Source organism: Giraffa tippelskirchi, chromosome 9, assembly GCF_054371585.1.
Source record: "Giraffa tippelskirchi isolate mGirTip1 chromosome 9, T2T-mGirTip1v1.2.pri, whole genome shotgun sequence".
NCBI lineage: Eukaryota > Metazoa > Chordata > Mammalia > Artiodactyla > Giraffidae > Giraffa > Giraffa tippelskirchi.
This window is the reverse complement of record NC_137283.1, coordinates 108180090-108192166: the sequence shown is the minus strand read 5'-3', so window position 1 is coordinate 108192166 and position 12077 is coordinate 108180090. Positions and strand designations below refer to the sequence as shown.

The 12077-nt window shown below is 42.3% G+C and overlaps 1 protein-coding gene across 20 annotated transcripts in view; it reads left to right on the top strand.

Annotated features, from left to right (window-relative positions):
- ARMC2 (armadillo repeat containing 2) overlaps positions 1 to 12077 on the top strand; it is a 246475-nt gene that overhangs the window by 181232 nt on the left and 53166 nt on the right. For all 20 annotated transcript variants that reach the window (XR_014064461.1, XM_081526729.1, XM_081526725.1 and 17 more), the window contains one exon: positions 5201 to 5346. Coding sequence is in view for 19 of the 20 variants with exons in the window: in XM_081526729.1 (XP_081382855.1) it covers positions 5201 to 5346 (146 nt within the window). In the remaining variant the exon portion in view is untranslated. The remainder of the gene's footprint in view (positions 1 to 5200; positions 5347 to 12077) is intronic.

Below are 12077 nucleotides of genomic sequence, written 5' to 3'. Positions count from 1 at the left end.
ATACAGTAAAATTGAAAAATACATCACTAAGCAGAATTAGGAACAATATAAACTAGAATAGAAACTTAAAGAAATGGATGTATTTCTCCAAGCAGGGAGCTTGGACTTTGAACTCCTGCTCTGGGGGGCAGGCCCAGTGTGTGGGCTTTCTTGGGGGTGGGGGGAGGTTGGAAAACAGACTGAGCTGCAGAGCACACATCTCGTTAACAATTTCCGCAAATATATCTCTGTTAAAAGTTGGAGCAAGGTTGAGAGTTAAGTGGGCTGACTTGGAATTTGCCTTCAGTGCTACCACAGTATTTAGTAGACTCTCCCCCCACCCCTCTCTTTCTGTTTTTCCCAGAAGAAGCCACTTGTCTGTGTGCTGTATTCGGTCCCAGACCCACCCACAGTGAGACCCTTGGCTCACAGCCAGCTCCTCAAATGGGGGGCTTTCATTGCTGCATCTGCCGGGTGACCTCCTCCTGATCCTTTTCCCTGGGGGGGTTTAAGTTCTGGTTTACCACCAGGCCTCTGCTAATCCCAGCACTTTCTTGCCAGAGGTTTCTTAAAGGGGAAAAGCCTCCTTTTCCATCTCCTGTCTCCCTTGTCCCTTCATTTCCTTCCCCCTTTCCTTCTTTCTCCGCCTCATCCCCTCTTCCTTTCTCCTCCTGCATATCATCCAGCCAGTTTTTATGAGCATAGTTACTGTCCTCCAGATAGAAAGAGGAATAAGAAACTGTTTGGACCCTTGAGGAGCTCACAGTGGGAGAGAAAGTGTCTGATACAAGTTGTAAGGGGTCTAGGTATGAAACAGGTGTGAACAGGAAGGTCTCTACCTGGGAAGGGAAACAGTCAACCACTGAAAAGCCTTCAACAGAGGAGAAGTGAGCCTGAGCTGGGTCCAGAATCCCGAGCAGGAGATGAGCAAGTTGGAGAAGGAGCGGAGGAGAGTGTTGGAGGAGGATATTCTGCAGAGGCAGTGGTTCATTCAGAGGCTTGGAACTGTGGAAGGACCAGGAGGTTGTGTGTGGTGCAGAGTCTGAAAGATGACCGATGTGCATGGAGAAGGGAGGAAGGGAGATGAAGGAGATGAGCCTGGTGGGGTGAGCCGTGCTTTCAAGAGCAAAGAGCCTTTTGGATATGGATTTCAACCAGTAGGCCACCGGAAATCAGAGGAAGTCTGAACAGGGAAGGCTGGGTTTCAGGATGCTTCCCCGGACAGCAGAGAGAGGCTATGGGGGAGGTGAGCTCACCAGGGGAGAGAGTGGAAAGAGCCCATTCAGGGGGTGCAGGCTTTGGGAAAGAGATGAAGTAGACTTAAACAGAACCAGCAACCCTGGAGGTGGGAAGAAGAGGTGGAACAGGTGACCAGTCAGGTGTTGAAATGGAAGGGGAGAAAGGGGTCAAGAGCCCAGGAAGGAGCTGCTGTTATGGATGAAATGAAAAGGGAATATACTAGGGTCCCTCCAGGAGGTCTGTTTTTTTTTTCATCAGTTATTTTTTTTTATTCCTTTGCTTCTTTTTGTTATTGAGTCACTAAGTCGTGTCCAACTCTTTGGAGTGTTGGACCCCATGAGTCCGTGACCCCATGGACTGCAGCATGCCAGGCTTCCCTGTTCTTCACTGTCTCCTGAAGTTTGCTCAAATTCATGTCCATTGAGTTGATGATGCCAGTCAACCATCTCATCCTCTGTCTCCCCCTTTTCCTCCTGCCCTCAATCTTTCCCAGCATCAGGGCCTTTTCTAATGAGTCATCTCTTTGCATCAGGTGGCCAAAGTATTGGAGCTTCAGCTTCAATAGCAGTCCTTCCAATGAATGTTCAGGGTTGATTTCCTTTAAAATTGATTGGTTTGATGATCTTGCAGTCCAAGGGACTCTCAAGAGTCTTCTCCAGCACCACAATTTGAAAGCATCAATTCTTTGATGCTCATTAATCATCTTAAGATCCATCTCCCTCAAAGATATTGTCTGATTCATCCATGGTTTTCTGGATCCCAACCTTTCTATGTATACCAGTGGTTCCTTTGTAGATACTAATCCAGTAATCCATTCCATCAAAAAATATTTATTGAGGACCCACTGTGTACTCTTGAGAGTCGCTTGGACTGCAAGGAGATCAAACTAGTCAATCTTAAAGGAAATCAGTCCTGAATATTCATTGGAAGGACTGATGCTGAAGCTGAAACTCCATACTTTGGCCACCTGATGCGAAGAACTGATTCATTGGAAAAGACCCTTATGCTGGGAAAGATCAAAGGCAGGAAGAGAAGGGGCGACAGAGGATGAGATGGTTGGATGGCATCACTGACTCAACAGACATGAGTTTGAGTAAGCTCCACGAGTTGGTGATGGACAGGGAAGCCTGACGTGCTGCAGTCCATGGGGTCGCAAAGAGTCGGACACAACTGAGCAACTGAACTCACTGACTGTGTACCAGGCACTAGAGTTGGGCCTGGGGACACAATGGTGAAAAGACAAAGTGTGTACCTTCACTGAAGCTTCTAATATAGAGAAATAGAGAAACAATAAAACACAATATTAAGTAACCTAAAATAAAGCAGTTTGTCGGGGTATGTGGTATGAGATGAAGTTTGAGGGGTTGTCTAGAGTCAGGCCATACCACACCTTGTAGATGAAAGTCAGGAAATGGAATTGTATGGTAGGAGCAATGGACAAAAAGCCAGTAGGGCTTAGGGAAACAGAAAGCAGAAAGGCAGGGTTCTGGAATATCTCTGAGTTTTGCGACTTGAGCAGCTGTGTTGATGGTAGTGTCATGAATTGAGGCATCACTACTATGTATTTTTCAAGTGCATGGTGTGTGTTTCATGTATGTGATTCTAGTAGCATCACAATCAAGAAATATGGAAACATTCCAGGTATCATATCGTGCTCAACTCCTTGCACTCCACACAATGTGATCTGGGCAGTAAATAGATACTGATTTAAAATCAGGTGATATGTCACATCTTGATTTGGGCCATTTGTAAAAGTTATGTGTTTGGGGCAAAAGAACCTTGAACTGTCTTGACTTTTCCTAATGAACTGAGGAAAAAGGTTGAAAGGGAGAGGAAAAAAAAAAAAAAAAACACCTGAATTTGAAACAAGAAAATAAAAGCTCCTAAGAAAGCTGTGGTCCCTCCTGTTAACAGCATCCCCGGCCAGAGGGTGAGTGTGGGGAGTGAAAATATGACAACAGATTGAGGTACCAGATCTATGAAGCCTCGGGGCCCAGGAAGGGGATGTTTGTGTGCACAGTGGGTGGGATCAGTGCTGCCCGGTCTTGCCACAGTCTCTGGCTGTCTGGTTCCGGCCAGGATCCACTCGAGCGTCTGTGCTCTTTGGTGAAGGAGTGGGGAAGCTTGCGAGTCATCCTTTGGGTTGACATAAACCAGCACTGCTCCAGTGCCTCCTGAGCTGTCTCTGAAGAGGGTGGACAGGTTAGAGTCGGGGACAGATGATGAGAATTTTCCATTTTATGGCAGTGATGGCTTAGAATGCCTCAAATGGCTTGTTAACCTTCCTTAGCTTAAGAGACTACATTGGTAGGTCAAGTGGAATGCTAAAATAGTTTGTTTCCCCTGCAGTGTTTTGGATACTGAACCTTTCAGGGAAGAATTTACTGAATCACTGTGTAATTGAATTGACTACAAAAGACTTGCACACATTTGTTTGAAGTGTTACATTTATGTTCTCTGCTTTAGAGAGAACATGGTTGGTTATATTTTTAAAAAATTTTTTGTTGCTGTGACTTGTTACAAAAGAAAACTAATCAAACATACATGTCATCTTAATAATTGTTAAAGTTCATTTGTTATGGCTGTAGTGATGCTTTTTATTTATGTAATCCTCTACAGTGTACAAAAACCGTGTTACCTTTTTTTCCACCTGTTACACGCAACCTTGGCTGGTGAGCAGAGTTTGTAATCCCCTTTTCTTTTCTTTTTTTTAATAAATTTATTTATTTTAGTTGGGGGCTAATTACTTTACAATATTGTAATAGTTTTTGCCATACATTGACATGAATCAGCCATGGGTTTACAAGTGTTCCCCTTCCTGGACCCCCCACCCACCTCCCTCCCCATCCCATCCCTCTGGGTCATCCCATTGCCCCGGCCCTGAGCCCTTGTCTCATGCATCGATCATGGAATGGTGTTCTGTTTCACATATGAGTATATTATCATATGTAATCCCCTTTTCACAGACAAGGAAACGGGGGAGTTGAAGAATGACTGAGTGCCTCAGTCACGTATTTAGGAAGAGATTTGGGACTTGACTGTCCATCATTTGAATCTAAGGCTAGTGATCTCCCTCCTTCTGCATTTTGGAAGTGAAGACCCATAACAAAGGCAGGGATGGAACTGTTATTTTTGAACTCCTGTTAATTAATTGGCACTGGCAATGCCACCCACACATCTCATCTCATTGAATCCTAACAATGCCAGGGCAGCTGTCACCATCCCCACTTTACTGATGAGGAATATGTGCTCTGGGAGGTTAACTGACTAAGCCTAAACTGATGAAGGGTGGGGCTGGAATTTGACCAGGCCATCCAACTCCCAAGCTGACTCCCCCTTAACCCGTGGCCTGCCTGTACCATCTCAGGAGGAAAGAACACCTTGCATATATGTAAAATTATTAGATAACAGCAGCTTTCATTTTATAGATTTTTTAAATTGTTCTCTTCTCCACTTTCAGACAAGGGTTAAAGTACATAGTTTTTCTGAATGTTTTGTTTTTTACAAAATAAGACACATTTGCAAGATGTCAGTTCTTGCCTCTAGGAAGAGAAAGAGACTAACATTCTTGAATATCCTTTGGCTGCAGCATTATTATTTGATGGTATTTATAAGAATATGGAACAAGAAGTTCTGATCTGTGGAACTCATGTGGCATGTCACAGGGTCAATTAATTACCTTATGACTTCTATTAGAGCCAGACAGTGATCTGCTTAACCCTCAGATTTTGGTATATTAATTGCTTCTTAACAGGAATATTTCATTCATTACTTTTGAACCAAAGTAGGCTTTCTTTGTACTCATTTCTTGCTCCTTGTGCATAGGCCCAGGTTCTCTGATGGGTGATGCATAAAGGGGCCTTGGTTTAGCTACTAATGTAACAAAACTTATGATGTGGGTTCTCCTACACTGATTAGTATTGCTGTATTCGTGTTTTCTTTAAAAAAAAAAAAAAAGCCACTAACATGCTTTTTTCCCTAGATGACTGCTACACTGAGAAACTTGGTTGACTCACCACTAGCAAGAAGTAAGTTGCTAAGCATCAGTGCCCTTCCCCAGCTCTGCACAGTAATGGAGCAGTACATAGGTGACAAGGATGTCTGTACCAATATTGCCAGAATATTCAGGTAAGGTAGAGTAGGAAGACAAAGTAGCCTTACGATAATGCTAATGTTTAGATTCGGGAGTTATCTTAAGTATTTGTGTGGTGACTGGCAGAGAATCTGGTTTTTGCTTTTTGTGTCACCTAGAAGAAAAGGTAAATCTAGTGGCCCAAGTTTAAAATAAGTGACTAGGGAGAGCAGAAGATGGCGGAGGAATAGGACGGGGAGACCACTCTCTCCTCCACAAATTTATCGAAAGAACATCTGAACGCTGACCAAACTTCACAAAACTACTTCTGAAGGCTGGCTGAGGACGTCAGGCTTTCACAAAAACTGCGCATTATCTTCAAAAGAGGTAGGAGAAATTATAAAAGATAAAAAGAGAGACAAAAGAGTTAGGGACGGAGACCCGTCCCGGGGAGGGAGTCGTAAAAGAGGAGGAATTTCCAAGCACCAGGAAACCCTCTCACCGGCGGGTGTGGGGGAGGATTTTTTATCTCGGAGGGCAACGTAACTGGGAGGAAAAAATAAATAAAATCGACAGATTACGTGCCTAAAGCAACTCCCAGCAAAGAACCCCAGACGCTCGCATCATCCGCCACCAGCAAGTGGGGGCTGAACGGAGAGGAGCGGGCGGCATTGCCTAGGGTAAGGACCGGGCCCGAGTGCCCCGAGGGCAATCTGAGGGAGCTAACGTGAGATAGTAACCTAAACTGTGGGACAGCGAGAGAGAGACCTATCCCGCGAAAAGCCCAACTCTAAGGCACTGCCGGCCCGCTCACAGAACAAAGGACTGAGCGATACCAGAGGAGAGCTAGCCGGCTGCGGACCGCGCCATCCCCCGCCGGACACAGCGGGCAGGCGGGGCCCGCCAGAGCCGGAAAGGGGCAAACTCGGCTCCAGAGAGGGCACCCCCTACCAAACTGCAAACAGGCTCCCAGTTTTTTAAGCAAAGACTGCCTGAGATCCCGGAGGGTCGACAGCAGCCGGGAGGGTCGCAGCCAGAGACCAGCTCCCCAGAACCGACACAAAGCACACCGGAGCCGGGCGCGCCCGTAAACCGAGGCGGGGACCAGGGAGGTGATAAGCCGCACCGCCCCAACAGGGGACAGCGCCCTCGCCAAACTCCTGGCCGCCTGGGCAGCTCCGACCGGGAACGGCACAAGCCGCGGGCGAAACCGAGTCTGCGCCTTTGTGGAGTAACCGGGAGCCTGAACCTGAGCGGCTTAGACCTGGGAAGTGCACGCAGCTCAGGGCCCGCTCCCCGGCCGAGTAACCTGAAGCCTGAGCAGGGTAGACGGGGAAAGCAAACACGCCGTGAGCGGGGGCGAACCCAGTGCGGCCGAGACACTGCGAGCTTACCACACACACGCCAGAATTGCAGTGTTCCTTCCTCCCCACAGCACGATTGAACAAGCGAACCTAAAGAGATCACCTCCACCGCTTTGTTGCAGGGCGGAAATTAGATACTGAAGAGATCTCCAAACAGAAGCCAAATAAACAGAGGGAAGTGCTTTGGAAGGGACAGGCCAACAGATTAAGATCCCTGTAGCTAATACCGACTGCATTAAAAAGGACCTACAGATCTTGAAAAGTATAAGCAGGAATAAGGATCTATCTAAAACTGAGCAGATCCCACACTGCTCACAACAGCTCCAGAGAAAGTCCGGGATATATATATTTTTTACTATTATTATTTTTTTTAATTTTTTTTAATTTTTTTTTTAATTAAAAAAAATTTTTTTTTCTCTTCTTTCCTTTTTCTTCAAGTCCTCTATTACACCTTTAACTTTCATTTTCATAACCCACTATTAACTTGCAAAAAAAAAAAAAAAACCCTATTTTTGAAGCAAACTACATACATATATCTTATACCTTTTGTGTTTTTTTTTTTAATGTTTTTTTCCTGTTCTACATTTTTTTACTGTTTCTTTTTTTACTGTTTTACTGTTTTTTTTCTTTTTACACTGTTCCCTTTTTTCTTTTTTTTTCTTTTTTTTTTTTTTTTAGATTGTAAGTTTTATAAGAGTCTAACCTCTACTCTAGATTTTTAATCTGTGTTCTACATATTTGATATCAACTTTGTACATTTAAGAACCCAATCTTTAGGACCCATTTTTACTCAGGAGTGTGATCACTGGCCTGATCACTCTCTCCCCCTTTTGATGCTCTTTCTTCTCCCCCAGGGAACCTCTATCTCCCACCCTCCTCCTTCTCTTCTCAACCCAATTCTGTGAATCTCTGAGGGTGTTCTGGGTACCGGAGAACACTTCAGGAACAGGATACTGCCCAGATCTCTCTCTCCCCTCTTAATTCCTCCCTTTCTACTCATGCTCACCTCTGTTACCTTCCTCCCCCCTCTCTATGTATCTCTGTGAATCACTCTGAGGGTTCCAAACTGTGGAAAGCACAGAGGGAAGTGCTTACTGGCTAGATTGCTCTCTCCACATTTGAATTCCCCTCTTCCCCTCCTGGTCACTACAACCCACCCCCCCCACCTCATCTCTCCATGTAACTCAGTGAACCTTTCTGGGTATCCCTCACTGTGGAGAATCTTTTCACCATTAACCTAAAAGTTTTATTATTGAGGCTGTATGGAAGGAGAAGTCTTGAGGCTACTGCAAGAATAAGACTGAAAGCCAGGGGAAACATTAATTAATAAGAGACCATCCAATAGCCTCCATAAATTCACTGAAACCAAGCTCCACCCAAGAGATAATAAGTTCCAGAGCAAGACATACCACGCAAATTCTCCAGCAACGCAGGAACATAGACCTGAGCATCAATATACAGGCTGCCCAGAGGCACACCAAATCCATAGACATCTCAAAAATTAATACTGGTCACTCCATTACACTCAAGAGAGCAGAAATCCAGCTCCACCCACCAGAACACCGACACAAGCTCCCCCAACCAGGAAACCTTGACAAGCCACCTGTCCAACCCCAACCGCAGTGAGGAACCTCCACAACAAAGAGGAACTTCATACTACCAGAATACAGAAGGGCCACGCCTAACACAGCAATCTAAACAAGATGAAAAGGCAGAGAAATACTCAGCAAGTAAAGGAAAATGAGAAATGCCCACAAAGCCAAACAAAAGAGGAGGAGATAGGGAATCTATCCGAAAAAGAATTTAGAATAAGGATAATAAAAATGATCCAAAATCTTGAAAGCAAAATGGAGTTACAGATAAATAGCCTGGAGACAAAGATTGAGAAGATGCAAGAAATGTTTATCAAGGACTTAGAAGAAATAAAAAGGAATCAATATAGAATGAATAATGAAATAAAGGAGATAAAAGACACTCTGGAGGGAACCAACAGTAGAATAACGGAGGCAGAAGATAGGATAAGTGAGGTAGAAGATAGAATGATGGAAATAAACGAAGCAGAGAGGAAAAAAGAAAAAAGAATCAAAAGAAATGAGGAAAACCTCAGGGACCTCTGGGACAATATGAAACGCCCCAACATTCGAATCATAGGAGTCCCAGAAGAAGAAGATAAAAGGAAAGGCCATGAAAAAATACTCGAGGAGATAATAGTTGAGAATTTCCCTAAATTGAGGAAAGAAATAGTCACAGAAGTCCAAGAAACCCAGAGAGTTCCAAACAGGATAAACCCAAGGCGAAACACCCCAAGACACATATTAATCAAATTAACAAAGATCAAACACAAAGAACAAATATTAAAAGCAGCAAGGGAAAAACAACAAATAACACACAAGGGGATCCCCATAAGGATAACAGCTGATCTTTCAATAGAAACCCTTCAGGCTAGAAGGGAATGGCAGGACATACTTAAAGTAATGAAAGAGAATAATCTACAACCCAGATTACTGTACCCAGCAAGGATCTCATTCAGATATGAAGGAGAATTCAAAAGCTTTACAGACAAGCAAGAGCTGAGGGAATTCAGCACCACCAAACCAGCTCTCCAGCAAATGCTAAAGGATCTTCTCTAAACAGGAAACACAGAAAGGATGTTTCAGCACGAACTCAAAACAACAAAGTAAATGGCAACGGGATCATACTTATCAATAATTACCTTAAATGTAAATGGGTTGAATGCCCCAACCAAAAGGCAAAGGGTTGCTGAATGGATACAAAAACAAGACCCCTATATATGCTGTCTACAAGAGACCCACCTCAAAACTAGGGACACACACAGGCTGAAAGTGAAAGGATGGAAAAACATATTCCATGCAAACGGAGACCAAAAGAAAGCAGGAGTCGCAATACTCATTTCAGATAAAATAGACTTTAAAATAAAGGATGTGAAAAGGGACAAAGAAGGACACTACATAAAGATCAAAGGATCAATTCAAGAAGAAGACGTAACAATCATAAATATATATGCACCCAACATAGGAGCACCACAATATATAAGGCAAATACTAACAAGTATGAAAGGGGAAATTAACAATAACACAATAATAGTGGGAGACTTTAATACTCCACTCACGCATATGGATAGATCAACTAAACAGAAAATTAACAAGGAAACACAAACTTTAAATGATACAATAGACAAATTAGATTTAATTGATATTTACAGGAGTTTCCACCCCAAAACAATCAATTTTACCTTTTTCTCAAGTGCACATGGAACTTTCTCCAGGATAGATCACATCCTGGGCCATAAATCTAGCCTTGGTAAATTCAAAAAAATTGAAATCATCCCAGCCATCTTCTCTGACCACAATGCAGTAAGATTAGACCTCAATTACAGGAAAAAAACTATTAAAAGTTCCAACATATGGAGGCTAAACAACACGCTTCTGAATAACCAACAAATCACAGAAGAAATCAAAAAAGAAATAAAATTATGCATAGAAACGAATGAAAATGAAAACACAACAACCCAAAACCTATGGGACACTGTAAAAGCAATACTAAGGGGAAGGTTCATAGCAATACAGGCGTACCTCAAGAAACAAGAAAAAAATCAAATAAATCAACTAACTCTACACCTAAAGCAACTAGAGAAGGAAGAAATGAAAAACCCCAGGGTCAGTAGAAGGAAAGAAATCTTAAAAATTAGGGCAGAAATAAATGCAAAAGAAACAAAAGAGACCATAGCAAAAATCAACAAAACTAAAAGCTGGTTTTTCGAGAAGATAAACAAAATTGATAAGCCATTAGCCAGACTCATCAAGAAACAAAGGGAGAAGAATCAGATCAACAAAATTAGAAATGAAAATGGAGAGATCACAACAGATTCCACAGAAATACAAAGGATCATAAGAGACTACTACCAACAGCTATATGCCAATAAAATGGACAACTTGGAAGAAATGGACAAATTCTTAGAAAAGTATAACTTTCCAAAACTGAACCAGGAAGAAATAGAAGATCTTAACAGACCCATCACAAGCACGGAAATCGAAAGTGTAATCAGAAATCTTCCAGCAAACAAAAGCCCAGGACCAGACGGCTTCACAGCGGAATTCTACCAAAAATTTAGAGAAGAGCTAACACCTATCCTGCTCAAACTCTTCCAGAAAATTGCAGAAGATGGTAAACTTCCAAACTCATTCTATGAGGCCACCATCACCCTAATTCCAAAACTAGACAAAGATGTCACAAAAAAGGAAAACTACAGGCCAATATCACTGATGAACATAGATGCAAAAATCCTTAATAAAATTCTAGCAAACAGAATCCAACATCATATTAAAAAGATCATACATCATGACCAAGTGGGCTTTATCCCAGGAATGCAAGGTTTTTTTAACACCCGCAAATCAATCAATGTAATACACCACATTAACAAATTGAAAGAAAAAAACCATATGGTTATCTCAATAGATGCAGAAAAAGCCTTTGACAAAATTCAGCATCCATTTATGATTAAAACCCTCCAGAAAGCAGGAATAGAAGGAACATATCTCAACATAATAAAAGCTATATATGACAAACCCACAGCAAACATTATCCTCAATGGTGAAAAACTGAAAGCATTTCCCCTAAAGTCAGGAACAAGGCAAGGATGCCCACTTTCACCACTACTATTCAACATAGTTTTGGAAGTTTTGGCCACAGCAATCAGAGCTGAAAAAGAAATAAAAGGAATACAGATAGGAAAAGAAGAAGTAAAACTCTCACTGTTTGCAGATGACATGATCCTCTACATAGAAAACCCTAAAGACTCTACTAGAAAATTACTAGAGTTGATCAATGAATATAGTAAAGTTGCAGGATATAAAATTAACACACAGAAATCCCTTGCATTCCTATACTCCAATAATGAGAAAACAGAAAGAGAAATTAAGGAAACAATACCATTCACCATTGCATCAAAAAGAATAAAATACTTAGGAATATATCTACCTAAAGAAACAAAAGACTTATATATAGAAAACTATAAAACACTGATGAAAGAAATCAAAGAGGACACAAGCAGATGGAGAAATATACCGTGTTCATGGATTGGAAGAATTAATATAGTGAAAATGAGTATTCTACCCAAAGCAATCTACAGATTCAATGCAATCCCTATCAAGCTACCAATGGTATTTTTCACAGAACTAGAACAAATCATCTCACAATTTGTATGGAAATATAAGAAACCTCGAATAGCCAAAGCAATCTTGAGGAAGAAGAATGGAACTGGAGGAATCAACCTGCCTGACTTCAGACTCTACTACAAAGCCACAGTCATCAAGACAGTATGGTACTGGCACAAAGATAGAAATATAGATCAATGGAACAAAATAGAAAGCCCAGAGATAAACCCACGCACATATGGACACCTT